The sequence below is a fragment of the Callithrix jacchus genome, chromosome 5 (genome assembly GCF_049354715.1).
Source record: "Callithrix jacchus isolate 240 chromosome 5, calJac240_pri, whole genome shotgun sequence".
Lineage (NCBI taxonomy): Eukaryota > Metazoa > Chordata > Mammalia > Primates > Cebidae > Callithrix > Callithrix jacchus.
In genome coordinates, this window is record NC_133506.1 from 45,142,281 (window position 1) to 45,168,529 (window position 26,249).

General features: G+C 53.2%; 3 protein-coding genes across 13 annotated transcripts in view; 2 read left to right on the forward strand and 1 right to left on the reverse strand.

Annotated features, from left to right (window-relative positions):
- LOC144582497 (isoleucine--tRNA ligase, cytoplasmic-like) overlaps nucleotides 1-16,078 on the reverse strand; it is a 30,332-nt gene extending 14,254 nt beyond the window's left edge. For 9 of the 11 annotated variants that reach the window (XM_078371981.1, XM_078371980.1, XM_078371977.1 and 6 more), the window contains exons 1-6: nucleotides 15,868-16,078; nucleotides 14,836-15,028; nucleotides 8,742-8,845; nucleotides 3,336-3,568; nucleotides 2,047-2,430; nucleotides 701-811 (exon numbers count right to left, since the gene is read on the reverse strand). The gene's annotated coding sequence lies outside the window, so the exon portion shown is untranslated. The remainder of the gene's footprint in view (nucleotides 1-700; nucleotides 812-2,046; nucleotides 2,431-3,335; nucleotides 3,569-8,741; nucleotides 8,846-14,835; nucleotides 15,029-15,867) is intronic. The other 2 variants (XM_078371984.1, XM_078371983.1) reach the window with 1 other exon arrangement.
- On the forward strand, nucleotides 703-8,728 carry LOC100412362 (NUT family member 2G-like). Its single transcript, XM_035298896.3, has 7 exons — nucleotides 703-805; nucleotides 2,595-3,294; nucleotides 4,898-5,026; nucleotides 5,903-6,039; nucleotides 6,522-6,856; nucleotides 7,326-7,442; nucleotides 7,772-8,728. The coding sequence occupies exons 1-7, from the start codon at nucleotides 790-792 to the stop codon at nucleotides 8,564-8,566; spliced, it is 2,229 nt and encodes a 742-aa protein (XP_035154787.1). The 5' UTR covers nucleotides 703-789; the 3' UTR covers nucleotides 8,567-8,728.
- On the forward strand, nucleotides 15,247-25,615 carry LOC128932059 (uncharacterized). The gene is made up of 3 exons (XM_078375404.1): nucleotides 15,247-18,134; nucleotides 19,488-19,821; nucleotides 23,808-25,615. Exon 1 carries the CDS (start codon nucleotides 15,247-15,249, stop codon nucleotides 16,120-16,122), a length of 876 nt encoding a protein of 291 aa, XP_078231530.1. The 3' UTR covers nucleotides 16,123-18,134; nucleotides 19,488-19,821; nucleotides 23,808-25,615.
- The last annotated feature ends 634 nt before the right edge of the window (nucleotides 25,616-26,249 follow it).

Here is a 26,249-nt window from a genome sequence, read left to right on the forward strand (position 1 = left end):
ATCAGAATACTCGTTTGTTACAGGAAAGAAAATGTTGTGGACAGGAAAAATGTGGGAGAAAGACTGGTCACTGCCTATTCCACTGTGCACAATTTGAATCTGGAACCATGCAAAAGTATTGCTTCGGTAAATTAACATCATTTAAAAGATAAAAAAAATAAACATTTAGTACCAGCACAATATGCTGGGAAACAAAATGAAAGGCTTTCTGGCCGCACAGCCACTCTTTGCCAGACCCAGGCTTTCTAGTAAAGGGTTTGTACCTGAACCAGGCAGAGGATCCAGACGTGGATCGTCTGACAAACACAAGGGTTCTTAGGAAGTGTGCTTAATTGCGTTCAGGACCTGTAGCCCCTGTTGAGATTCATCGAGAGTGGGAAAGAGCCCAAGTGGGAAGGAGCATGGGTTGAGGGACACAAAAGTAGGTCTGCTGACAAAGAATGGAAGTAAAGGGGACAGCAGGTTGAAGCTTTGTGCTGTGACCCAGAGGGACAACTTAAAATTTGCCTAAGGAGGCGCACAGAGTATGCGCTGCTGCCCTCCGGCTGGAAGGAAACCTCAGTTCTTGCCTACCGGCTGGAGCCCTTCACAGAATGTCCCCCACCCCTACCAGTACCTGCTGCGCCGCCCCTCCCCCTCTGCAGAATGTCTGGGGTCCTACATTCTAAACCTACTCACTTTCAAATTTTCACCCATCTACCTGAACTCAGGAGAGTCTGTTGAGGCAGGTCACTCTCTGGGTCCTGCCCTTGACTTCGCTTTGTGGAAACTGTCAGATAGTCTGAGGACATGGCCTCAAATGGAGGTGAGTCTGTAGAAACAGGGGCATCATCCAAGTCTCTGCCATGTTTCAAATCCTTAAGAATTCAAATTTCACACAGCCCAAGGGGACAGTTGGTAGGGCTAGTGTCGAGGAGGAAGGGAAATCTAGATGTTCCCAAAGACACCACACCTGGGGAGGGCCATGGAACCGAGTCTGTACTTAGGCAGGACGGCTCCTTGGAGGTGGACCAAGATGCCTGGGGGAATACACCATGTAGGGGAAAGGATAAAGTGGATGTACTGATTCTTTCTAGAGGGGGACAGGTCACGTCACCGTGTGTTTGTAGGGAGTAGTGGGATCTGGGATCATGTTGTGCTGGTGGTCCAGGGAGGATGACAAGGAAGCCTGTGAGCCCTGTGTTGTGCCTTCAGGCACCTGGAAGGTGTCCTTCCATAGTGTTCAGAGGGATTTGGACTGGAGTTTTCTGGATCTCAGGGGGGAGTGGGGAAAAGTGGTCTCAGCCAGAAAACCGTTGGGTGTGTTGGCTGTGACAGAGCATGCAGTGACAGCCTCTGGGTGGGTGAGGCTGGGGCCACTGTAACTGCCATAGACTCTTAACTCCCTCCCCAGAGGAGGCTTCTCCGTCAGTTCAGGTGACTGTTGGCTTTAACAGGGGTGGCAACAGTTGGGGAAGTTCAGGCAACATGGCCTGGGCTTCCGAGCTTGTTCTGAATTGTTCGTCCTTTTGGGGAAACTCAGGTCTTCAGACCCACTTCCTCTTGTCTGCTAGCTCGTGGCCTGTCCTCTGCACTTTGTGTTACTCTGGAGAGGAAGAATTTGCTTCTATTCCATGTCTACTACCTCATCAACAGGGGACAGGTGTGGACTCTTGCTGATTCTCAGTGCAAGGGTCTATAAGACTGGTTTCCTTTTCAGTCGAGGAAGGAGAGTACCGCACAAATAGGAAGAGGGTCCGCTTATTATTGTTATTATTCAATTAGGATGTGTGTCCTGACTGATCCCTATCCCCCTTGACTGGAGACTGCATAAGGTCCCAGTGAACAGGGATGAGCTCCAGACAACTTTGCCACACTGGGCCTATGGCCCAAGAACCTCTGGTTTTTGGTTGGTTACTCTATTGAGTTACTGGGAGCTCAAAGGAAAAAAACCAGAGATGGGCTCGTTGTCAAACGACCTAATGTAACATGACGAGCAGCTGTGAAAATCCCTGGACACCTCCCCTGACAGCCCCACTGCTCACTGCTTGCTGGCTGTGCTCTCACCGTGGGCCGCTGTCGCTGCTGCTGTTGTTGGCTACCTGATGACAGTATCTCAGGGAACTCCACCACTGCTTCTCAGACCTGCTCCCTGGGAACAGAGCTTCCCTACTGGCAGCCAGGACCGCCGAGCACTGAGCAAAGTGTAGCCTGACTCTGACCCATATTTGGCACTTGCTGGGCATGGTGCCAGAACAATCACTTGCACGCTGGATGTGATACGTCTGGGTTATCTTCAGGGTTCACAGGGTGCTGGCTTGGGAGAGATTTCCATCCAGTGGTTTTCTTTCACCGTTTCTTTTTCAAGATAGAGTCTTCCTCTGTCACCGCGGCTAGAATGCAGTGGTGCAATCTTGGCTAAATGCCAGGCTCTGTAGTGAAGCGACCCTCCTGTGGAGAAGGAACAGAGCACGCGATGCACACTCGGGGACACTTGCAAGCTGCACAGTTTCCCTGTCACACGCCCTCAGCTGAAGGACACCCCTCTGATTCCCCAGTGACTAGGGCAGACCTGGAGACCCCAGCTCATTCACCTCTTTCCTTTGTCTCCACAGCATGCCCAGTGCTGGAACCAGCTGTGACCGAGAAACCTGGCGCCTCCGTGCCAGTGTTCATGGCTCTGTCCTTCGCCATACCTGCTCCCGGCCCAGCACACCACGGGCCGCCCCTCGTGACTGTAGTGGTTCCTCCAGCCGGCCCTCCGGTGCTGTCCGCCCTCCCCAGGACTCCCCTGGTGGAAGGACAGGATGGCCGCGGCCCAAACTGGACTGCGGCTTCCAACGTCTTTGGCCAGATGATGACAGCAGTGGGGCCTGTGAACGCCCCTCGGGCACAGACCTTGGTCCTAACTCGGGCCCCCCTGGTCTGGCAGGCTCCAGGTGCCGTCTGTCAGGGCGTCGCATGTCCACCTCCCCGACCCGTGGCATCTGCCCCTGTGGTGCCCGCTATGGCTGCCCACATCGTTGGGGGCACCCAGGCCTGCATGGGAGGCTGGTCCCAGGGCCTTCCTCCTCCAGCACCACCACCGGCTCCCCAGCTGGCCCCCATCATGGCCCCAGGGAATGCTTGTCCATGGCCACAAGGGGCTCACGGAGAGGGCAGCCAGGCTCCCTCCCAGGTCAAGGCCCAACCGGACGACTCCCACAACCCCAAGAGCGTGTATGAGAACTTCCGACTCTGGCAGCGCTACAAGCCCCTGGCCCGGAGGCACCTTCCCCAGAGTCCAGACACGGAAGCACTTTCCTGTTTCTACATGTGAGTGTCCTCGGGGCCCCGGAGCTCATCCTGCAGCTCACCCATAAAAGAGGCTGCCGGATGGACGGGAGGTCACACTCTTCAGGGGATCTTGCGGGGCGGTCTGGAAGGCGACGGGTGGAGCTACCGAAGGGCACATTTTCAGCAACATACATCTGGCGGCCGCTCAGGACACACTCTCAGGGGCTTCACCTCACCTGCCCCTCACTGTCCCATGAGTCCAGCCAATCCTTTCTTACCGGGCAGGTATCTGCAGCTTTGCCCTTGATCCCTTCTAGAAAAAGGGACAATGATGCTTCATTCAGAGGATGGTGAAGAGGTGACTTGAGCTCACATATGACGCATGTAGCATGGTGCCCAGCACGTGCTGTGACACATCACATGACAGCTGTTACGATTACCACCCACCCACCCCCCCACATTACTATCGTTATCAGGACTAGACCATCTAGAACAGCGCTCTCCAAAGCCACCGGCTCCAGTGATGGCTCTGAGTGCACCACCACGAGCCCGGCAGCCCAGGGCCGTGGACTGTGGTGACTGAGGCAGCAATGCCAGCATCTGAGAGTTTGTTGATTCAGTCCTAGTACTCCCTCTCTCCATCCTGCAGTGCCTCTGTGACCCCGTGTCCCCCGCGATGAGCAAACCCGTACTCCACGGGAGCTTGAGCACACCCACCAGGCAACACATTGGCCAGTCCCCTAGCCAAGTCCCCTGCCCAGGGTGTAGGTGTTAAGGAGGCCCCATCTCTGTCCCAAAAAATCTTGCCGCCCTGCATCCTGGAACTGCTTGCATTCTCCATTGGAGCTGAGTCCAGGTGCACTGGGGGATCCTGATTCTCAGAGTGGAGTCGCCCCGGGCTCACAGGCTTGGCGTGGACTGGGCTTCGATGCCGCTCTGCCTTGGTTCTGGTTTCTGCTCCTCTCCAGGACCCTGAGGCTGCGTCCGCAGGGGCTGCCTTGCTGCCTTGCTCCACAGTCCCCAGGAAGCTGGTTAAATCCTCAGTCCTGGGGCCCTGGAACCTGCACGTTAACCCTCGCTCCCCCGTCATTCTGTGTGTGCCCTGTCTCAGCCAGTTCGGGCTCTACCATAACAAGTCCTATAGACTGGGTGCTTTACTGGGACACATTCGCATCTCCCAGTTCCAGAGGCCGGAAGTCCCAGATCAAGGCGACAGAACATTGGTGGCCTGGATGCAGAGGGCTGCCTCTGGCTATGTCCTCCTGCGGCTAAGAGGGAGAGCCCTGGTGTCTCCTCCTGCCCTTATCGGGGCTCAGATGCCATGATGGGAACCCACCCTCATGACCTGCTCTAACCCTGATGAATTCCAAGCACTGAAACACCGGGGCTTAGGGCTTCAGCACAGGAATGATGGGGACACTCACGTTCCACCCGTAGTACTGAGTTCACTTGTCAACACGGTAATACTGGGGACTCGAGGGGCAGCTGGCGAGGCCAGCCGGTGGCTTGTGTTGATGACTCATCTTGGGAGGCATATCCCACCCACGTGGGGGAGAACAGGACAGGGACCGGGTGTTGGGACCAGGTGGGCTTGGGATGGAGGGTGGGCTTACGGACTGGGACTGACCGCACCGCCTTACAGCCCGGTTCTCAGATCCCTGGCCCGGCGGAAGCCCAGCATGACCATGGAGGAGGGACTGCGGTGGGCCATGCGGGAATGGCAGCACACAAGCAACTCTGAACGCAAGATCTTCTACCAGATGGCGGCAAAGTGAGTCTGGGGTGCAGGGGCAGAGCCCACACGGCACGGTGAGAGAGGGTGACAGAGGCCGGGTGGCCGTGGTGACTTTTCAGCGTGGAGCATGAGAAGGGTGTGGACAAACACAGGCCCTCCTGGGCCCCTGGCGCCCTCACGAAGCTGCTCCTCCCTCCTACAGTGCTCTGGGGTCTCTATCCTGCCCTGGTGGGCCAACCCCTGCCTGACACTAAGGGTCAGGGAGGGAGCAGCCCAAAGGAGATCACCGACAGCTGTGAGGATGGGGAGAAGGGGCTCTGGCAACTATACGCAGAGTGGGGTGCACTCTCCTGACAGCAGAGGCCAGAGGTCGGTTTTCACCCATCCCAGCCTGGCCAGGAGTGGAGACACCTGCGCTGGGTCAGGGGAGACCTGCGTCCAGGACACCATGAGTCCCATCTCTGGCCTGCCTGCTTTTGCTCTTCGTAGTCCCCTCCTTTAAGACACAAAGACAGCAGCCTCAGCCTCAGGGGAAAGGGGCCCTGTCTTTTGGGCCCAGCTTTTGCTTCCTCCCGACCAGGGGTCTCCCAGGCCTCATCTTCCCGGGTTATCCTTCAGGGACCCAGAGTCCCAACCTCAGGAGTCCTGCATCTGGGCAACATCGTGGACGCCTTCTGCCAGAAACCCGACCCCCGGCCAGCTGAAGGCTGGAGGAGGGGCACCCGTGGTACCCTCCTGGGCCTTGTAGCCCTCACTTAACTCAGAAAGCCCTGCGGATGCCATGGGCTCTGTAGGGGCCGGGTCAGGGAGGGAGCGCCCAAAACTCTGGGAGCGGTTCCCTCTAGGACTGGGGGATGGGCCCCAGGGAGGGCCTGGACCCTCTCAGCACGGCCTGCACCTTCTTCACCCCAGGTTCCTGGAGTTTGAGGCTGAGGAGATGCAGATTCAGAAGTCACAGTGGATGAAGGGGTCCCAGGGCCGGCCTCCTCCAGCCCTGCCAAGGCTTGAACCCCAGGGACCGTCAGCCCCTGAGGTGGTCAAGGAGCCAGGTAACAGCTTCCCACATTCCCACGGGAGCCACGGCAAAGGCCAGAAGGGCCAAGGGAGGCCACTGTCCCCACACCCCATGCCTCCCTTCAAGAGAGGGATTTGTTCCTTCCAACAAGACAGCTCAGGGGAGCCGGGGGGCGGGGGGGAGTGCTGGGCTGCCCGTGGTCATGAAGTGGGTATTCACCTGGTCACGTTTCCTAGCTACTCTCTCTCCTCGCCATTCCAAAACTCAAAAATCTGCCCAGGAAGCAGGGATGAGCGGGTAGAGTACTCAGCGTCTATCAGTGACTCCAAGCTTCCTCCAAAATGATGCTGTCTCACAGGTGCCCCGCCTATGGCGTCTCTTCCAGGGGCGCTGTGGTTCAGGTGGTCCTGACACAGCTCGGACCCACTTCGGGTCCCTGAGCCCTGCCCTCCCCTGTGTGATGCAGGCAGGAGGAGCAGCCCTCACCATGCCCATCCTCCTCCCTCCCTGCCTCAGTGGACCTTCCCAGCAAGGCCGGCCCCAAGGCCCTGCCTGCCTGCCTGCCACCACACACGCCCCAGAGGCCAGCGGAGACCAAGGCCCACCTGCCACCACCCAGGCCCCAGCAGCCGGCGGAGACCAAGGCCCCCGAGGAGATACCCCCTCAAGTGGTGCAGGAGTATGTGGACATCATGGAGGAGCTGCTGGGGACCCCCGTTGGGGCCACGGGGGAGCTCGAGGGACAATGGGAAGAGGACGAAGCGGAGCAGCAAGGGGATGGGATGCTCCTAGACCCAGGCGTCCTGAGCTGCGTCGACCATCTGTGTTCCCAGAGAGACTTCGTCACCAAGGTGGGCTGGCCTCAAGTGCTGGGGTCTGCAGGATTCCAGGGGGTGGCACTCGCAGGTCTTTGGAATTAAGCTCCGTTCCCTAGCGACTCCGCAGTAGATGGCTGTGTGTGTTGCCGTCCATTTGAGGGTCTGTGCACGTTAGTGTGTCTGTGTCTTTGTATCTGCGACTGGTTACTGTGTCGGTGTGGGTGTGAGTGTGGAGTGTGTATGTTACTTGTGTCTATTTTCCTGTGTCATATGTGGGTCTGTTTGTGTGCTGTGTGTGGCTTGTGTGTCTCTGTCTGCATGTGTGTAGGCTACCAGGTCTGTGGTCTGTGTGTGAAGCTGGTGGTCGCCCTGATATAACACAGCTCCAGAAGGGTGGGGACGGGGCCCTCACTGCTTTCTGCATCTCCTCCAGGTGTCCTTGGCTCCACCTTACTCCCTGCCCGGGAACCTCACGCCCCCGCCGTCTTCCTTCTGTTTCCAGGTGGAGGCCGTCATTCACCCCCGATTCCTGGAGGAATTGCTTTCTCCAGATCCAAAGATGGATTTCTTGGCCCTAAGCCAAGAGCTGGAGCAGGAGGAAGGACTCACCCTTGCCCAGGTAGAGCAGGGAGGGAGGGGAACCCAGGTGCCCCACCTGACTGCCTACACCAACCCTCTGGGGGATGCTCGGCTTCTTGGGGGACGCTCCGAGGTGGGGAGGTGCAGGTTCAGACGGAGCAGGATGGAGAGGAGCCAGGGAGGGGAGTCAGGATGCAAACTGCAGTGAGGCCCAGCAAGATGCCTGGCAGAGACACACCCTCTGTCTCTGACAGAAAGCCCAGCTGCCTCAGGCTTCCCTGCCTGCCGCCCAAGTGCCTTGGTCTCCACCACCCTGGGCCCTGTTCACACGTGGGGCAGCGCCAGAAAATGCCCCGTTTCCTCCCGCAGGTGGCAGAGAAGCGCCTCCAATCCTTGGAGGAGGAACGGCCTAAGAGGGCAGCCCCTAGTCATGGCACCACCCAGCTGGACTCCATTTCTTCCAAGTCTGCAGCAGGCCGAGGAGCAGAGAGAGATGTCCCTGGCCCCCAACAAGGGGTCAGCATGGAAACCTGCCCACCCCACACGGCTGCCCGGGACCCTCAGGGACAAGGCAGAGTGTGCACTGGGGTGGCCAAAAACCCGGTGGTGGTTTTGGAGAGGCTGGATTCTGGCAGGCTCAGGGCCGCCCTGCCAGACTCTCCTCCCCGGGACCAGAGACCCACCTGCCCAGACGTGGGGACTCAGGACACCTGGGGTCTCCCTGGAGCCTCTCCCTTCAAGGAGTCACGCAGGCTGTGTAAGCGGTCAAGTGGGGAGGAGAGGGAGATCCCTGGCATGGTTTCTGTCGTGGGGACCCACTACAGGCTGCGGCCCTGGAAGCTGTCCCAGAGCCCTATCCCTGCCTCAGGCCTTCTCAGTCCAGAAGGGCGGGGACCCCAGGGAGCTCTTCAGTCCCAAAGGGCAAAGAGAAGAGGCCTCAGCCCAGCACCAGCACCGGCTCCCGCTCCCGCCACCACCTCCAAGAAGCGAGCTCTCTGCAGAGGCCTATCCCCTGCTGTTCAGACGCCCCACCTAAGGCCTGGGCTCAGAGTCTCTGGGGCACAATCCCCGGCTTGGGGGCCACGTAACACCTCACAGTCTCCAAAGAGAAAGGGTGACCCCTTGCTCTCTAAGAGCAAGAAAAAGCAGCATCGTAGCCAGTAGAAGGACAGGGCAGGCTCTCTGGTGCCAATCCCCAAGGGTGGGGCTCTCAACTCTCGGACCCTCAGGGCATCAGGTGCCTCAAAGCAAAGACTTCTCCGCCAGTGCTGACCTTGCTGGGCCTTAGCTTGATGGGAAAGGGTGGGAAAGGGAAGGGTGGGAGGGAGGGGAGCAATACCTTGGGAGTCTCCTGTGTAAATCTCAGTAAGTACAGTTGTGTTGGAAATGCTCTCCGGGCTGCTGCCTCTGTCCTCAGGGCTGTGCTGCTCAGTGGAGGGGGGTCTGTGAAGGAGTGCAGAGGGACTGGGAGATGCCAGGCACTGGGTACCCACGGATGCCAGGCCAGCCCCACTCGTCCCTCCAGGTGTAGGTTGACCCTTCAGATGCTCCAGGAACTGACAGATGCCGAGGAAACCCTCATCCCTCCCACTGCTCACTCCCAAGGCCCCGACTGCTTTAGTTAGCAGCATCCCTGGAACATCCTGGGATGTTGAGAGCTGGCTGGCTCTTGTTCTGCCCCGTGGGAGCTGAGGAGAAGGCAGCTGCCCGCAACATGGACCCGGGGAGAGGCGGTCACTCCTGCTAAACCCTCATCAGGAAGAGCTCAGGCCCTGGGCTGAGGGGAGATGTCGAGTCATCCATCCACACGGGTGTGTTTGGGATACGACGGTGGGTGGGGAGCAGGGGAGGTCCTTCTGCCCATTTCTAGACAGGAAAGACTCTTGCCCAACTGGCGGAAGCAGATGCTCCTTGCTGTGGCCACAGGGACTGGCCTCAGGGGCACTTGGGGTCCCGCATGGAGCCCCCCACAGCTATGATTCCCTTCCCATACGATGACTGAACTCTTGTGTGGAATCGATGCAGACACAGATTTGAACCCAGGAGGCGGATGTTGCAGTGAGCCGGGATAGCACCATTGTACTCCAGCCTGGGCAACAACGGCAAAACTCCACCTCAAAAATAACAATAAAAGTGAATTAGCTGGGCTAATCCCAGATGCTCCAGAGGCTGAGGCAGCATAATCACTTGAAGCCGGGAGGCAGCGGTTGTAGCGAGCCAAGATGGCGCCACTGCCCTCCAGCCTGAGTGGGCAGCAAGAGCAAAATTCCTACCAAAAAAAAAAAAAAGAAAAACATAATTATCCAGGCATAGTGGCATGCTCCTGTAGTTGCAGCTACTTGGGAGGCAGGAGAACTGCTTGAACCCGGGAGATGGCCACCATCCCACCCATCTAATTTTCCTCTGTTATTTGTAAACATGGGGTTTCACTACATTAGCCAGGCTGGTCTCACAACTCCCGATCTCGGGCAATCCACCCGCCTCAGCCTCCCAAAACACTGGGATTACAGGCGTGAGCAACCGTGCTCAATACATCTCCTTCAATCAACTTCTGCACGGCAAGGGAAACAAACAGAACAAAGAGACAACATGCTGAATGGGAAATGATGTGTGCAAACTATTCATGATGAAGGACTAAAATCCAGAACACGTAACTAGCTCAAATAACCACCAATTAAAAACAACAAATAATCCCACTAAAAAATAGGCGAAGGACATCAAAAACATACAAATAGCCAACTGATATATAAAAAAATGCTCACATTGGTATTCACCAGGTAAGTGCAAATCAAAACTACGAGATACCTCCCACCTTACCACAGTTAGGGTATCTATTCTCAAAAATACAAACAGCAGATGCTGACATGATGCAGAGAAAAGGGAACTCTTACACACTGAGGTGGGACTGGAAATCAGTAACGTCGTGATGAAAACCAGTATGGAGATTTCTCAAAACACTAAAAACAAAACTACTACAGGATCCAGCAATCCCACCACTGGCTATTTAACCAACATAAAAGAAACTAGAATATCAAATCAGTGTGCACTCACGTGTTTATCACAGCACTATTGACAACAGCAAAGATATGGAAGCAACCCAAGTACCCACCAATGAGCAGACAAGGAAAATATGGCAAATATATATATGGAATGCTCTTCAGCCAGAAAAAAACACGAAAGCGCCTTGTTTGCAGCAACATGGATGAAGGTGGAGGTAATTACGTTAAGTGAAATAAGCCAGGCCAGAAATAGAAAGAAAAACATCACACATTCTCACAGACTTGTGGGAGTTAAAAACAATGACGACAACAAAAAAAAAGTTGACCTTGGCTGGGCGCCGTGGCTCACGCCTGTAATCCTAGCACTTTGAGAGGCCGAGGTGGGTGGATCACCTGAGGTCAGGAGTTCAAGACCAGCCTGGCCAGCATGGGGAAACCCTAACTTTAAAAAAAAAAAAAAAAGTTGACCTTCTGAAAACAAGAGAATACAATGACAGGTATCAGAGGCTGGGAAGGGATGGGGGGAGGGAGGAAGAGAGGTTGGTTAATGGGTACAAATGTTCAGTTAGAAACAGTAAATTTTAATGTTCTATAGCAGAGTACAGTCACCACAGTTAGGCTGGAGTGCAAGGGCGCGAAGTATTTACCATATGATAGCAAATACATATTCTATATTTCAAAGTAGCTGAAAGAGAAGGCTAGAAATGTTACCAGTGCACGGAGATGATAAATCTTGGCCAGGCACGATAGTTCACGCCTGTAATCCCAGCACTTTGGGAGGCTGAGGCAGGCGGATCACCTGAGGTCAGGGTTCCAGACCAGCCTGGCCAACATGGTGAAACCCTGTCTCTACTAAAAATACAAAATTTAGCCCAGGGTAGTGGTGCATGCCTCAATCCCAGCTTACTCCAAAAGCTGAGGTGGGACAACTGCTTGAACTAGGGAGGCAGAGGTTACAGCAAGCCGAGATTGCACCACTGCACTTCAGCCTGAAAAACAGAGCAATACTCTGCCAAAAAAAAAAAAAAAAAAGATAAATACTAAAGGTGATGAATACTCCAGGTACCCCGACTTGATCATTACACACATTCTATGCATGTAACAAGTATTCATATGAGGCCAGGCATAGTGCCTCACGCCTATAATCCCAGCTCTTTGGGAGGCCGAGAGGGGTGGATCACCTGAGGTCAGGAGGTCAAGACCAGTCTGGCCATCATGGTGAAATAAAATCTCTACTAAAAATACAAAATATTAGCTAGGTGTGGTGGCACATGCCTGTAATCCCAGTTACTCGGGAGGCTGAAGCAGGAGAGGGCTTCATTCCGGAAAGTGGAGGTTGCAGTGAGCTGAGATCGTGTCATTACACTCCAGCCTGGGAAACAAGAGCAAAATTCCATATCAAAAAACAAACGAACAAACAAAAAAACAAAAACAAGTATTCATCATATGTATCCCACAAAGATGTAAAATAGTATGCATTAATAAAAGGAAAAGACTGCTAGGAATTTAGCAATGTATTTCTATGCAAACACTTAAAGCAGATATATAACATCTCAACATAAGTGAGAACATACAGTTACACAATTTGCTTCTCTTACAAAATGTTACATTTTCCCTGTAATACAGTAAGCCCTGGGCCCTCTTATTCCTTGACTACACTTCTGGTATTCAACTAACCTCACATTTTAAAAATGTGATGGACCCACCGCAAAAGTTTAACCCAACCTTGACCTCAGAGTCTTCACAAATGCTCACTTAAGAAAATTTCCAGGACGACTCCGGGGCCTCTCTTCTGCTCAGAGATGTCAATAAAGAACCTTAGGAACACGACTTTCAACCCGTGTACCAAATTCCCGCCTTGCCTTCTACCAGAAGATTCATTCCAACCACTGGATAGAAGAGAATCTTCCAGGACATCAGAGATGGCTTGCCTTAGGAGTAGGCCAAGTAAGAACACTGCTATCTATGCACAAAGAAAATAGGGTAAAATTGAGATACCTGTTACTCAACAGATTTCCTTGGCCTGAAAAAGAACTAGTAGACACTGGCCTAATGGGAGTTCAAAACGCATCAAGAAGAGAACCATTCAAAGGTGGCTGCAGTTTCTGTGTGGATCATAGCCTGAGACCTCTACGACAGGGAATCATGACACCAAGCCAATTCAACCACTGACTATTATTCTTGTACTTTTCTTGCTGGTAATTGTATGTACTAGGTTGAGAATGCTACGCTATGCTAGGACAGCCTGTATACCAATAATCTTGATAAGGGGTTCTGTGATGTCTTTTGTTACCTTTTCCTTTCTACCGTGATACCAGTAATTTATAAGAGACCTATGTAGCTTGAATGTGGTTAACTTCAACATACTTTAGCTCTCCTCTCTGACGTGACCCAAAGAGCCAGTAGGTTCTAAGATTCCCATGTGTGTCAGAAGCCTGAAGCCCGTGAGATGCAGGCCAACATCAAGAGTCGAGTAAACCCACTTGCGGGGCAAGAATGTAAAGAAAACACTGGGTAGTTTGGCTACAGTATAATTAAAATTTCTTGTTTTCCAAAAGTTTGAACTCCAATAAAAGGACTTTCAATGTGCTATTTTTGCAATTTTCAGTAACAAACGACTGTATACCGAGATAATAAAACTGACATATTCAAGTAACATTAAAAAAAATTAAAAAAAAAAAAAAAAAAAAAAAAAGGCTGCACGATGAATCAGTTACGTGGCTTTGGCCCAGTACGGAGTGGAGCTCAATTTCAACCCAGATGCTTCTGACTTGGAAGGCCATTCTTCAAAGCATCTCTTTTCTAGTATTGTAGATATACATTCAGACTCCAGGTCTAACTCCAGGGACTACCATTTTTCCAGTTTTCACAATACCATGTCTTCTAACCTGAACAAAATACTTGCACAAAATAGTTGATTCTCTTCTTGCAATTTCTTTTTATTCAGGAAAAGGGAAAGACAACACATTTAATTAGGCATCCAATAAATATAAACAAATACAGTGTTAACATTTAAATGCTTTGTCAGCAAATATTATTTTAAATGATAAACCAAAAGACTGTGTATCTAACACACCAGAAAAAAGATGCGAGCAATTAAGGAGTGCAGCCATTCACGCTGTAACTACGTGCAATGAGGTAAGTCACTGGGAAGGGAAAACCACCTACATTTCTTCCAGTTAAAACCAAATTAATAACTCTGCGAGGAGGGTGGATCACGGTCAAGAAATTGAGACCAACCTGGTCAACAAGGTGAAACCCCGTCTCTACTAAAAATACAAAAATTAGCTGGGCATGGTGGTGAGTGCCTGTAGTTCCAGCTAATCGGGAGGCTGAGGCAGGAGAATTGCCTGAACCCAGAAGACAGAGGGTGCGGTGAGCCGAGATTGTGCCATTGCACTCCAGTCTGGGTAACAACAGCGAAACTCCGTCTTTAAAAAAAAAAAAAAAAAAAAGATATCCAAATGTGAGACACTACCCACAAAATGCAAAGGGGCACAGACAAGCCGCAGCAATATCAAGACCCCTCAGTTCACAAGTAAGGGAGACACACCATTATCTGAGGTATACTGTAAGGACACCAATGACCAACAAACATATGGCATTGCAATGGCGGTTTCAGGAAACATCCATTTACACTGTTTCCTGGATTTCAGGCATAAAAACATGACTAAAGACATATACCGGCCCTATTGCCTTGACAATTCATAACCATTGTAACAGATACCATTTCGCTACTCATAAGATTATAAAAGAATTGTATTTTTCATAAGACTCTACGACCTACTACCTGTAACTCTGACATACACATATCATACAACTGTAATATATAATTATCAAATCTGATACCAACGTTCTGTAAATTACCAGCTATTAACAATATTTTGGTGTTTGCCTGTTAACCAAGCTGAGGTGGGGGCGGGGGAGGGAGGTTGGAAGAAGCCTCATTTCACCTGCCCTTTCCAAAATTTCACTTCAAGGGTGTTCAAAAACTCAGTATGCCCAGGTAGAAATCTCCAAGTGTGTCTAATTTTCACTGCTTAACAAAAGCGATGTAGAAAGCAATGACTGTACCCTCCATCAATCTTTTCAGATTGCACAGAATTCCTTCCAGAAAATTCCAATTAAAAAAAGGTATTCCCGTTTTAGTATGAAAGTCGTCTTTCGCACAAGTCACTGGAGAGTGAAAGCCTTTAAAACATTTAAATGTTCCTGGTATTGGTTTCTGATGAACGTGATAATCCATATTTACCAAGATAAAAAACACTTCCACAACGTACGGAAAATCTCTCCAAAAACACAAAATCTAATTCAAAAATTACAAATAAAAAGAAAAATGTAAAAACAATTGCATAAACAAACTTTGACATGTGTATGGGTTGACATTACTGAAGCCATTACTCAAAAGAAACCTTTGTAAAATTGAGAACGCACTATCAATGCCGTAAGATGCTGGAGAAAGCCAAACCAGAGGGGATGCGCAGTCAGTCCCACATTGCAAATTTCAACACATTCGGCCCGGCGCGGTGGCTCACGTCTGCAATCCCAGCATTTTGGGAGGCCATGGCGGGTGGATCACGAGGTCAAGAGATCGAGACCATCCTGGTCAACATGGTGAAACCCTGTACTAAAAATACAAAAAGTTAGCTGGGCACGGTGGCGCACGCCGGTAATCCCAGCTACTCGGGAGGCTGAGGCAGGAGAATTGCCTGAACCCAGGAGGCGGAGGTTGCGGTGAGCCGAGATCGCGCCATTGCACTCCAGCCTGGGTAACAAGAGCGAAACTCCGTCTCAAAAAAAAAAAAAAAAAATGTCAACACATACATTCCTAGACAAATACATCCAATGTCACTTACTAAGGAAAAGAAAAGTGCGTGGCTCTCTCTAGAGCACGCACGTTTCGCTGCACGCATCAGGAAGGGGGCTGCACCGGCTCGAGGACCGGCCGGTGGGCGTTCCGGCAACCCAGAGCTTGCAAGAACCACGGCCATCCCCGGGCTCAGGAAGGGTGGCCCGAGGGCAGGCCCGCGTTCCCGGGGTGACCCAACCCGCCCCTCCCCTCGCCCCGGGATTAGGCAACTCTCTCCCTCCCCGCCCGCATTCTGGCGCAGCGCCCCCTCCCCGCGCTCAACTGCGCAGCGCCACCGCCCCGCCCGTGGGCCTCCCAGCTCTGCTTCAAACAAAGCGCGCGCTAAGGGGCCGGCAGCGGCCAGGAAGTGGGGACAGGACGGTGGCGACCATGTTGGCGCGGGGCGGCGGAGATGGGGTGACGGAGGAGTACGGGCCGGCGAACAAGGAACGCGTGCCGGCCCGGGTCTCCGCCGCGGCCGGGCCGGCACGGGGCGCGGTGTGGGCGCCGCCCGAAGGACAATGCTCCGGCGGGCCGCGCTCACCTGCGCCCCCGGCCAGGTCGCCGCACCCCCTCACGGGCCTGCACGACCCACGCTCGCCCCGCGCGGACCTTACCTGCTAGCCGCTGATGCCGCCGTCCACAGGCCCGCGGTTTCCACCGTCGCTCGTTCGCGCTCTCGCCGGCCCCAGCCGGAGCCAGAAAGCGCCTCCCCGTCCCCGCTCCCTCGCCGCGTTGGCCGCCGGCTCCCTAACAGTCAGAGGAGCCGCGCACTACGCCAGACCAACTGCAACAGCCGCCCAGCGCCTGGCGCCGACGGCCCATTACGCAGGCGCGGTGGAGCGGGGCGGGGCGATGGAGGGGGCGACTAAGGCGGGGCCGGAGCTCGGGATTTCCGGGTGCGCGCCGGGAATGGGCGTCGGCAGGAGCCCGGAGCCCTGTAGCCTGCGGGGGCGCAGCTTCTCCCGGAGGGCAGGCAGCCGGAGAAGGGCTTCGTTTTCCCGCAGTAGGATTTTCAGGAAAGGACAGGGCCGGGCGCAGTGGCTCACGCCTGTAATCCCAGCACTTTCAGAGGCCGAGGCGGGTGGATCACGAGGCTAAGAGATCGAGACCATCCTGGTCAACGAGGTGAAACCGGGTCTCTACTAAAAATACAAAAATTAGCTGGGCTTGGTGGTGCGTGCTTGTAATCCCAGCTACTCCGGAGGGTGAGGCAGGAGAATTGCTTGCACCCAGAAGGCGGAGGTTGCGGTGAGCCGAGATCGTGCCATTGCACTCCAGTCTGGGTAACAACAGCAAAACTCCGTCTCAAAAAAAAAAAAAGGAGATCGAGACCATCCTGGTCAACAAGGTGAAACCCCGTCTCTACTAAAAATACAAAAAATTGGTTGGGCATGGTGGCGCGTGCCTGTAATCCCAGCTACTCGGGAGGCTGAAGGAGGAAAATTGGTGGTGCAGGGAACATTTTTCTGTTAAAAACAAAACAAAAAATAAAACCAGCCACCAAACGCTGAATCTCTGCAGCCCTGGCTCTGGAGCCCTGGCTGAGCACCAGCTGTGTACCATGCCTTTAGGGGCCTCTGCCAGTGAAGAGCAGAGGGTGAGGGCATGGCTCTGCCTCCAGGATCCCCCTGCCCATCTGGAGAACACGGACAAGGACTCTGATGCAGGGCGTGGGACAGCACCAGGCCAGCTGAGAAGAAGAATCAGGCCCGGGGCTGAGAGGCCTCCCCAGCTGCTGCCACCCTTGAGGTCTGTGGGTTATTCTAGGTCCCACCAGGCATGGAGTCACAGAGCAGAAGTTCTTCCTACGGGGATTCTCTTACCGCTGCTCTGAGCACTTCAACAACAAAAAAAATAATCCTGCCGCTAACATCTCCCCATCACTTTGCTAATTCTCTTCTTTCTAACAAAATTCTCACAGGCCCTCGACTCCAGACTGCACAAGCAAGAGCATCTGGCAAGAATATCATGATATTTTTCGCATTTCTTGTGCTTATTTTCATAATTTTGTTTTTGAGACAGTCTCATTCTGCCTCCCAGGCTTGAGTGCAGTGGTGCTATCTCAGCTCAACCTGTAACCTCTGCCTCCTGGTGATTCTCCTGCCGAAGCCTCCCGAGTAGCTGGGACTACAGGTGTGTGCCACCATGCCTGGCTAATTTTTGCATTTTTTGTAGAGACAGGGTTTCATCATGTTGGCCAGGCAGTCTTGAACTCCTGACCTCAGGTGATCTGCCTGCCTCGACCTCCTAAAGTGCTGGGATTAGAGGAATAAGCCACCTTGCCCAGCCTTTCTTTTCTTTTCCTTTTTTTTTTTTTTTTTTTTTTGAGACAGAGTCTCACTTTGTTGCCCAGGCTGGAGTGCAGTGGTGCGATCTCGGCTCACCACAACCTCTGCCTCCTGGGTTCAAGTAATTCTTCTGCCTCAGCCTCCTGAGTAGCTGAGACTACAGGCCTATACCACCATGCCCAGATAACTTTTGTATTTTTAGTAGAGATGGGGTTTCACTATGTTGGCCGGGCTGGTCTCAAACTCCTGACCTTGTGATTCACCGGCCTTGGCCTCCCAAAGTGCTGGGATTACAGGGGTGAACCACTGCACCTGGTCCCCAGCCTTATTTTCATAATTGTTTTCATGATAAATGATACAAGTTTTCCATGTCTGCTAATGATATAAAGTTTCCTCTGTGCAGAAACAGGTTTAGTTAAGGAAAAACGTGGGCAGAAAGTCCACCTAAAAGATATTTTAAGGAAGACAAAACACAGATGGCACAAAATCCAAAGCTGCCCGGAGTTTGGTAGACTCAGGAGCCACGGTGAAGAGGGCAGACTCCAGATCAGAGGGCCTGGGCTTCCATTCTGGCTCTGACTCTGTGATTTTAGGTAAGTCGCTTGCCTTCTCTGAGCTCTGTGCTTTATCTGTAAAAGAAAAGAAAATGGTAACACCTCATTCCTACTGTGATTTCTGAGAATTCAATAAAACAATGCTGAGAAAATAGCCCAGTGCCAGGCACATGAGTTGCATTTAAGGCTTTCAGAACAAGATGTATGCTACTTTTATTCCTGTTAGGAAGCTGAGGCCCAGAGATATCACCTAGCCCATCCAAGGTTGCACAGCTTGTAGGTGGTGGAGGTGGAACCAGACCCACAAAGTTCTAACGTGAGGTTGGGATTTGTGCTCTTTATCCACTATGCTGCTATTGGCAGATCCATCCATCCACCCATCCATCCCTCTACCCATCCATCCATCCATCCATCCATCTATCCATCCATCCATCCATCCATCCATCCATCCATCTATCCACCCATCCATCCATCTACCCATCCATCCACTCATCTATCCATCCATCCACACATCTATCCATCCATCCATCCATCCATCCATCCATCCAACCATCTATCCATCCATCCATCCACCCATACATCCATCCGTCTGTCCGTCCATCCATTCATTCACCCATCTGTCCATTCATCCATCTGTCCATCCATCCATCCGTCCATCAATCCATCCGTCCATCCATCTACCCACCCATCGATCCATTCATTCATGCATCCATCCATTCATCCACCCATCCATCCATCCATTCATCCACCCACATATACATTCATTCAGTCAGTCAGAATTCATGGACTTGTTCTGAGTTCATGGTGTTTTCTCAAAAAGCAGCAAAGTGCAGAGGTTCCCAGAGTAGGTTTAAATCCCAACCTGCCATGTACAGGCCACCTGGGCAAGTTGTCCCACCTCTCTGAGCTTGCCCATCTGGAAGAGGGAAACATTCATAGCCCTTTGAAGTTCCCGCAGGAGGTAGAAGACCATTTTCCGGGACTTCACAGTGTCCTGCATGCCCTGCTCTGCCAAGTCTCAGTGAGTCAAGCCCCACCATATGTCTGCCTCATCCTGCCTCCCTTCTCCCTTTCACTCCACTTTAGTCAGACTCAGCTACTGGGGTTCCCTGAACAGCCCCAGGGCCTTTGGACGCTTTTTTCCTCCAGCCTGAAATGTCCTCCTGCTTCCATCTGGTAGCTATGATTCCTCCCCAAAACATCAGGTGGGCTTCTCCCTCTGCCGCAGGTGCATCCCCTGAGGCTGGACCAAGTTCTCCCCTTCTGGGCTCCCCCAGTACCCCGCTTCTCTGACATGGAGAGGCCATGGATGTAATAACTTAGACAAATTCTTATGCTTCGCCACAGGCCACCTTCTTGGTCATAAATGTCTGCTTCCCTTCTTTCATGCAGGTACATGCACCCCTCTGCAGACGAGACCACACACGTTTAACACAGTTGTGGCATGAGATCTGAAGGCGTGAGATCTACCTTCCTGCCCCCAGCATGAAATGGTGAAACAGCATTTCATTTGGCTGGTGACCTCCCCTGGACTTAGTTACCACCTCTGCAGAAAGGGGGCAGTAACAGGACCTGCAGCACATCTGTTGTCATGAAGACCACATGCGCTAATACACGTGGGAAGCCTTTAGCACAGCGCCTGGGAGAGCATAAAAGGCTCGGTGCAAGGCAGAAGAAAGGCGTGTCCTGGTATGACAGGGCCCTTCCGACCAGGGCTGGTACTAAGGTGAGAGAAGCCAGGTGCCTACAGTGCAAAATGTAAGGCAGCATTCACTCTGAGAGCAGCGCACCTCCAGCTGTTGGCGCCCAGTAATTGAATGTATCTAAGTTGCTTGCTGCTGAATCTGCAGAGCCACAGAGCAGTCCCGCTCGCCCCCTGCTGGTCGCTCTGCAAAACGACATCCCTCCCTCTGCTCTCCGGAGCCTCGGTTTCACCTGTAATTATGGTGGGGTAGGAGAATCTGCCTCTCAGTTTGCAGGGCAAACAGAAGGCATTCCTCAAACATCAGTGTCCTCCCCTCAACGCCAGCACGTAATGAGCACCTGCTATGTGCAAAGGACTGAGGATGACTGAGACATGACCCCTACCCTTCAGGGGTTTGGGGGTGGAGAGCAGAGGAGGAGAAAGGCTGGGAACAGGGACTAAAGTAAGACACTTGTCCCTATGCAGCACCTACTGCTTACCACAGAGCAGTCAGAATCACTGCCCTGGCCCCTGTTCATCTGCATATGTTTACTAAGCACCTACTGTGTGCCTGAGCCCAGACTTAGCTGAGGGTTTACATAGATTAAGGTTTTTTTGTTTGTTTGTTTTTTTCTGAGACGGAGTTTCACTCTTGTTACCCAAGGTGGAGTGCAATGGAGCGATCTCGGCTCACTACAACCTCCGCCTCATGGGTTCAGGCAATTCTCCTGCCTCAGCCTCCTGAGCAGCTGGGATTACAGGCACGTGCCACCATGCCCAGCTAATTTTTTGTATTTTTAGTAGAGGCGGGGTTTCACCATGTTGACCCCGATGGTCTCGATCTCTTGACCTCATGATCCACCCACCTTGGCCTCCCAAAGTGCTGGGATTACAGGCTTGAGACACCATGCCCGGCCAGGATTAAGGTATTTAATGCTGTCAGAACACAATATGGGTGCTCTTTTTATTTCTGTTAGCAAGCTGAGGCCCAGAGAGGTCATCTAGCCCATCCAAGGTTGCACAGCTTGTAGGTGGTGGAGGTGGAACCAGAACCCACAAAGTTCTAGTGTGAGGCTGGGATTTGTTCTCTTTAATTGCTCTGCTGCTATTGACAGATCCATCCATCCACCCATCCATTCATCTAACCATCTAACCATCCATTCAACCATCCATCCATCCAACCATCCATCCATCCGTCTGTCCATCCACCCGTCCATCCATCCACCCACCCATCCATTCATCCAACAAATATTCATTGAACACCTACTGAGTGCCAGATGCAGTGCTGAGTGCTGGAGAGATGCCAGTGACCAGAAAGACAGCCCATCCCTGCCCCCAGCAGCTGCTCACATGGTGGAGATGGGCAATAAGCAAGACAAATAAGTAAAATGGCACTTGGTGATTCTTGCTGAACATAAAAATAAGAGTATAGGCTGTGCACAGTGGCTTACACCTGTAATCCCAGCACTTTGGGAGGCTGAGGTAGGAGGATCACCTAATCCCAGGAGTTTGAGACCAGCCTGGGCAACATAGCAAGACCCTATCTCCACTAAAAATACAAAAAATTAGCCAGGCATAGTGGCTCACGCCTGTAGTCCCACCTACTTAGGAGACTGAAATGGGAGGATTGCTTGAGCCTAGGAGTTTGAGGCTGCAGTGAGCCATGATTGTGTCACTGAACTCCAGCCTGGGTGACAGAGCAAGACCCTGTCTCAAAAAGGCTGGGCACGGTGGCTCACGCCTGTAATCCCAGCACTTTGGGTGGCTGAGGCAGGCAAATCACTTGAGGTCAGGAATTTGAGACTAGCCTGGCCAACATGGTGGAACCCCATCTCTACTAAAAATACAAAAACTAGCTGGGCGTGGTGGTATGCACCTGTAATCTCAGCCACTCCAGAGGTTGAGGCATGAGAATCGCTTGAGCCGGGGAGGTGGAGGTTTCAGTGAGCGGAGATCACACCACTGCACTCCAGCCTGGGTGACAGAGTGAGATCCTGTCTCAAAAAAAAAAAAAAAAAAAAAAAAAGGCACAGAAGAATGAGAGGGTGGGGCTGGCTGGATTGTGTTTCAATTTTAAATCATGGGGTGAGGCCTTGAGGGCCATTTAGGGACCTTGGCTCTCACTGGGAGTGAGGTGGGAGCCATGGAGTGTTCTGAGCAGAGGTGGAGCGTGGCCTGACTTCGGCTTTTACAGGAGCACTCCACAAGGAGGCCGGACTGTTAGGACCCAGGGTGGAGGTGACTGCACACAGGACACCGGCTGGGCTTGGTGGGGCCGTGGAATGGGGAGACAGAGTCTGGATGTATCCTGAAGGTGGAACCGACAGGATTAGCTGGTGGATGGGACATGGGGGTGACGGACAGCCTCTGGGGAGGGTTGAGCTGGCTGGCCTTAAGGCCAGGCAGGCTGTGGGCAGGGCAGGCTTCTGCGGGAGATAAGGACTAGGTTGCAGATGCATTCACCCTGAGTTGCCCGGCAGTGTGGACGTGGATTTTGGGTTTTCCCTCGTGTTGAGTGGCACACGCTCGCGTGTCATCATCACGTGGGTGCTACAGGAACGACCTTTCCCAAACCCATGCTCCTCGCGACTGCTGCGATGCCCCGTACAGCCGCCAGGGGGCGCCCCAGCCCTGGGACTCGCAGGGACCTGGTCATTCTCAGGACGAGCTGCCCTGCGCGGGACAGGAGGCTTGGCCGCACCCTTGGCCTCCGCTCACTGCTCACTCGAAGTTTGTTGCCGCCTTCCTTCCCCACCCGCGCCGTGTGACAGCTAAACTGTCTCCAGACATTGCCAGGCGCCCCCTGGAGGGGAAAATCGCCCCCACGGCAGTCGGAGCCATGGCCTGCTGAACCACATTCATTTACTGAGCTCCTATGTGTTGTGTGCCAGCGCCTACTGTATTCCAGCGCCTACTGTGTGCCCGCGCCTACTGTATTCCAGCGCCTACTGTGTGCCCGCGCCTACTGTATTCCAGCGCCTACTGTGCCCGCACCTAGTGTACCAGCGCCTGTGTGCCCGCGCCTACTGTATTCCAGCGCCTACTGTGTGCCCGCGCCTACTGTATTCCAGCGCCTACTGTGCCCGCACCTAGTGTACCAGCGCCTACTGTGTGCCCGCGCCTACAGTGTGCCAGCGCCTACTGTGTACCCGCGCCTACAGTGTGCCCGTGCCTACTGCGTACCCGCACCTGTGTTCCAGCGCCTACTGTGTGTCCGTGCCTACTGTGTTCCAGCGCCTACTGTGTGCCCGCGCCTACAGTGTGCCCGTGCCTACAGTGTGCCCGTGCCTACAGTGTGCCCGCGCCTACAGTGTGGCCGTGCCTACTGTGGGCCCGTGCCTACTGTGTTCCAGTGCCTACTGTCTGCCCGCGCATACTGTGTTTCCGCGCCTACTGTGTGCTCTGCGCCTACTGTATGCTAGCGCCTACTGTGTGCCAGTGCCTACTGTGTTCCAGCGCCTACTGTGTGCCAGCGCCTACAGTGTGCCTGCGCCTACTGTGCCAGCGCCTACTGTGTGTCAGTGCCTACAGTGTGCCTGCACCTGGGCTCCACAGGGGTTCACAGGGGTGGCTTGTCGCCTGTCCCAAGTGACGTGCACCAGCAGGAGTCATGCGCCCAGACAAAGTTGGCCCAAGATGACCGCGTAAGGCAGCCACGCGGGACAGTAGAGCACCAGAACCAAGTGCATCTACCCCACGGGGGAGGGGAGCCCTGGTGCCTCCAGGTTTGCCGTTTATTAGCTGTGTGTCCTTGGGCAAGTCGCAAGAGCTCCCTGAGCCTCAGTTTCCCCATATGGATAATGAGGTAGGAGTCCATTTTGGAGCCAGGTGCCAAGATGGGGTCTGAGACCAAGCCAGGGCAAGACCACTGCTCCCTCCAGGGGGTCACAGGCTGGGCGAATAGCACCTGCCGCATGAACACTGCCTGTGCCAAGCACACCTGAACCCCGACGTTTCCCAGCTTACGTTTTCTCCATATCATGGCTGATACACTAATTATTTTACTCATTTCTCTGGTTGATCATCAGGCTCCCAACTTGAGAATGTGAGCTTCGCGAGGCCAGAGACTTCAGTCTAAATTGTTTGCTGCTGAATCTGCGGAGCCAGGAGTGTACCTGGAACACAGTGGTGGCTCCATCCGCTTGGACAAATACATTTGGGGCTTCCCATTTTGCCTCGATATAGTTCAACCTACATCAGATGATGCTGTGCCTTGGAGCTCTCCTTACCCAGAGTGAAAGCCAAAGTTCTCCACAGGACCTGTAAGGCCCTACCTGGTCTGTCCCTGTCCTGTCCCTATCAGACCTCTTCTCTCCCCACTCTTGCCCTCACTCACCCTGTGCAGACACACCAGCCCCTCATGGCTCCTCATACTCCTGCCTCAGGACCTTTGCACATGCTGATCCTATGGCTGGAACCCCCTTTCCCCCAGATATCAGTATGATTTCTCCTTTTCATCCAGGTTTCTGTTCAGATGTCACCACCTCCAGAAAGACCGTCTAGACACACTCCACTCAATGACCTGAAAGGATCTTGCTGAAATGTTAATTTATTACATTTTGGATTTTTGTTTTGTTTTGTTTTGGAGACAAGGTCTTGCTCTGTTACCCACGCTGCAATGCAGTTGCACAATCTTGGCTCACTATAGCCTCAATCTCCTGGGTTCAAGTGATCCTTCCACCTCCAAGTAGCTGGGACCACAGGTGTGCACCACCACACCCAGCTAAATTTTTTTGTTTTTTTAGTGGAGACAGGATCTCACTATGTTGCCCAGGCTAGTCTCAAACTCCTGGGTTCAAGGGATCGGCCCGCCTCAGCCTCCCCAAGTGCTGGGATTATGCCACTGCGCCCAGCCTAATGTTAGCTTCTTTATTGTCTGTCTCCCCTACCCAGCCCACAAACCCTGCCCTCTTGGAGTGCACCTTCTAGTGAGCCAGATGGGCACCTCTTTGAAGTGGTGGCATTTGAGTTGTGCCTTGAAGGACAGATGCTGCTGATCATGGCGGAAATTGAAGAAAGGTCTTTCCTGGCAGAGGGAACAGGCAGCGCAAAGGCCTAGGGGCTGCTCAAGTCCCTGCTATAGAGCACTTAGAGTGTCCTGCCTAGTGGGTGATGAGTCCCCAGGCTACACACAGCTGCTGGAAGAGTGCCCCAAGTCATCGGAAAGCCATGTGGTGTGGACAGGAGCCGGGCAGGCTGGACACACAAAGGCCCATTGACAGCCACATGGGAAGGGCCCAAGGCAGCTCCCTCTTGTCAACTCCCAAGGAGCTTTGGGTGGAGACAATAGAAAGGCCAGAACTTCTCAGGAGACTCAGGTTTCCCTGGGGTGGGGAGGAAACGCAGGCAGCTTGGTCACTGGGACATGCAGGCAGCCTTCTGAGGCTTCTGCAGTCCCCAACCCTGATTCTAAGTCTAGCCCTGCCTCCCACAGTGGCCTTGACCGTGTCATGCTCCCTCTCAGAGCCTAAATTCCCTCATCTCTAACACAAGGTGAGAGCCGGGTGCAGTGGCTCACGCCTGTAATTTCAGCACTTTGGGAGGCCAAAGTGGGTAGATCGCTTGAGTCCAGGAGTTTGAGACCAGCTGGACAACATGGTGAAACCCCGTCTCTACAAAAGATACAAAAATTAGCTGGGCATGGTGGTGCATGCCTGTAGTCCCAGCTACTCAGGAGGCTGAGGTGAGACAATCACTTGAGCCCAGGAGATCGAGGCTGCAGTGAGCCAAGATCTTGCCACTGCACTCAAGCCTGGGCAACAGAGCAACACTCAGTCTAAATGAGTGAATAAGTGAATGAATGAACAAATCAATTAATTAAATGGGGTGAAACATAGAAGCAACCTTCCTGCGATGGTGTGAGACTGCCTGGGTAGAGTGGTGGGAAGCAGGCCTGACCCAGCAGGTGTTTAACAGCAGGTGGTCAGCTATGGTGGCTGGCTGGAGTGGCCGTCTGTGGCGGTCAGTAGTAGTGGTCAGCCATAGTAGTCAGCTTTCCTGGTTGTCTATCATGACACTAAGCATGGAGATGCGCAGGTGAGCCTGGCTGGGGTTTCGGTCAGACAGACCTGGGTTCCACAGATCTCCTGCTTTCCAGTGTGGGGTGGGTACAATCTCCTTTGCCCAAGCCTCAGTTTCCCCATCCATCAGATGGGGATAATGAGAGCCCCACACAGGGCAGTGACTGCAAAGCACCCAGCACAGAGGCCCCAGCATGATTATAGAATGTTCCAGGGCTTTGGAGGGCAGCCTGGGAAGAGCAGGCTAAGGAAAGCACAGGCCTCCCAGCTGAAGCAGATCTTCAGAGCCAGCAGGGGAAGGGTGGCTGCAAACTAGCAGGAGCTGAGCCTCCCTCCATGGGCAGGTGGGAAGCATGAGGCATGTTCCCAGGCTGATAATAGGAAGCATTTCTGGAAAGGCCCAGCTGAATAGTGAAGAGAACAGAGCAAAAATGTGAAGAATGCAGACCT

Excerpts from the sequence above, each read along its gene's own strand:
- LOC100412362 (XM_035298896.3), top strand. Across the intron at positions 6,040-6,521 it reads TGAGGTGGTCAAGGAGCCAG|TGGACCTTCCCAGCAAGGCC; the intron begins GTAACAGCTTCC and ends TCCCTGCCTCAG. Across the intron at positions 6,857-7,325 it reads AGAGAGACTTCGTCACCAAG|GTGGAGGCCGTCATTCACCC; the intron begins GTGGGCTGGCCT and ends TTCTGTTTCCAG.
- LOC128932059 (XM_078375404.1), top strand. The coding sequence starts at position 15,247 with ATGTCACTTACTAAGGAAAAGAAAAGTGCGTGGCTCTCTCTAGAGCAC.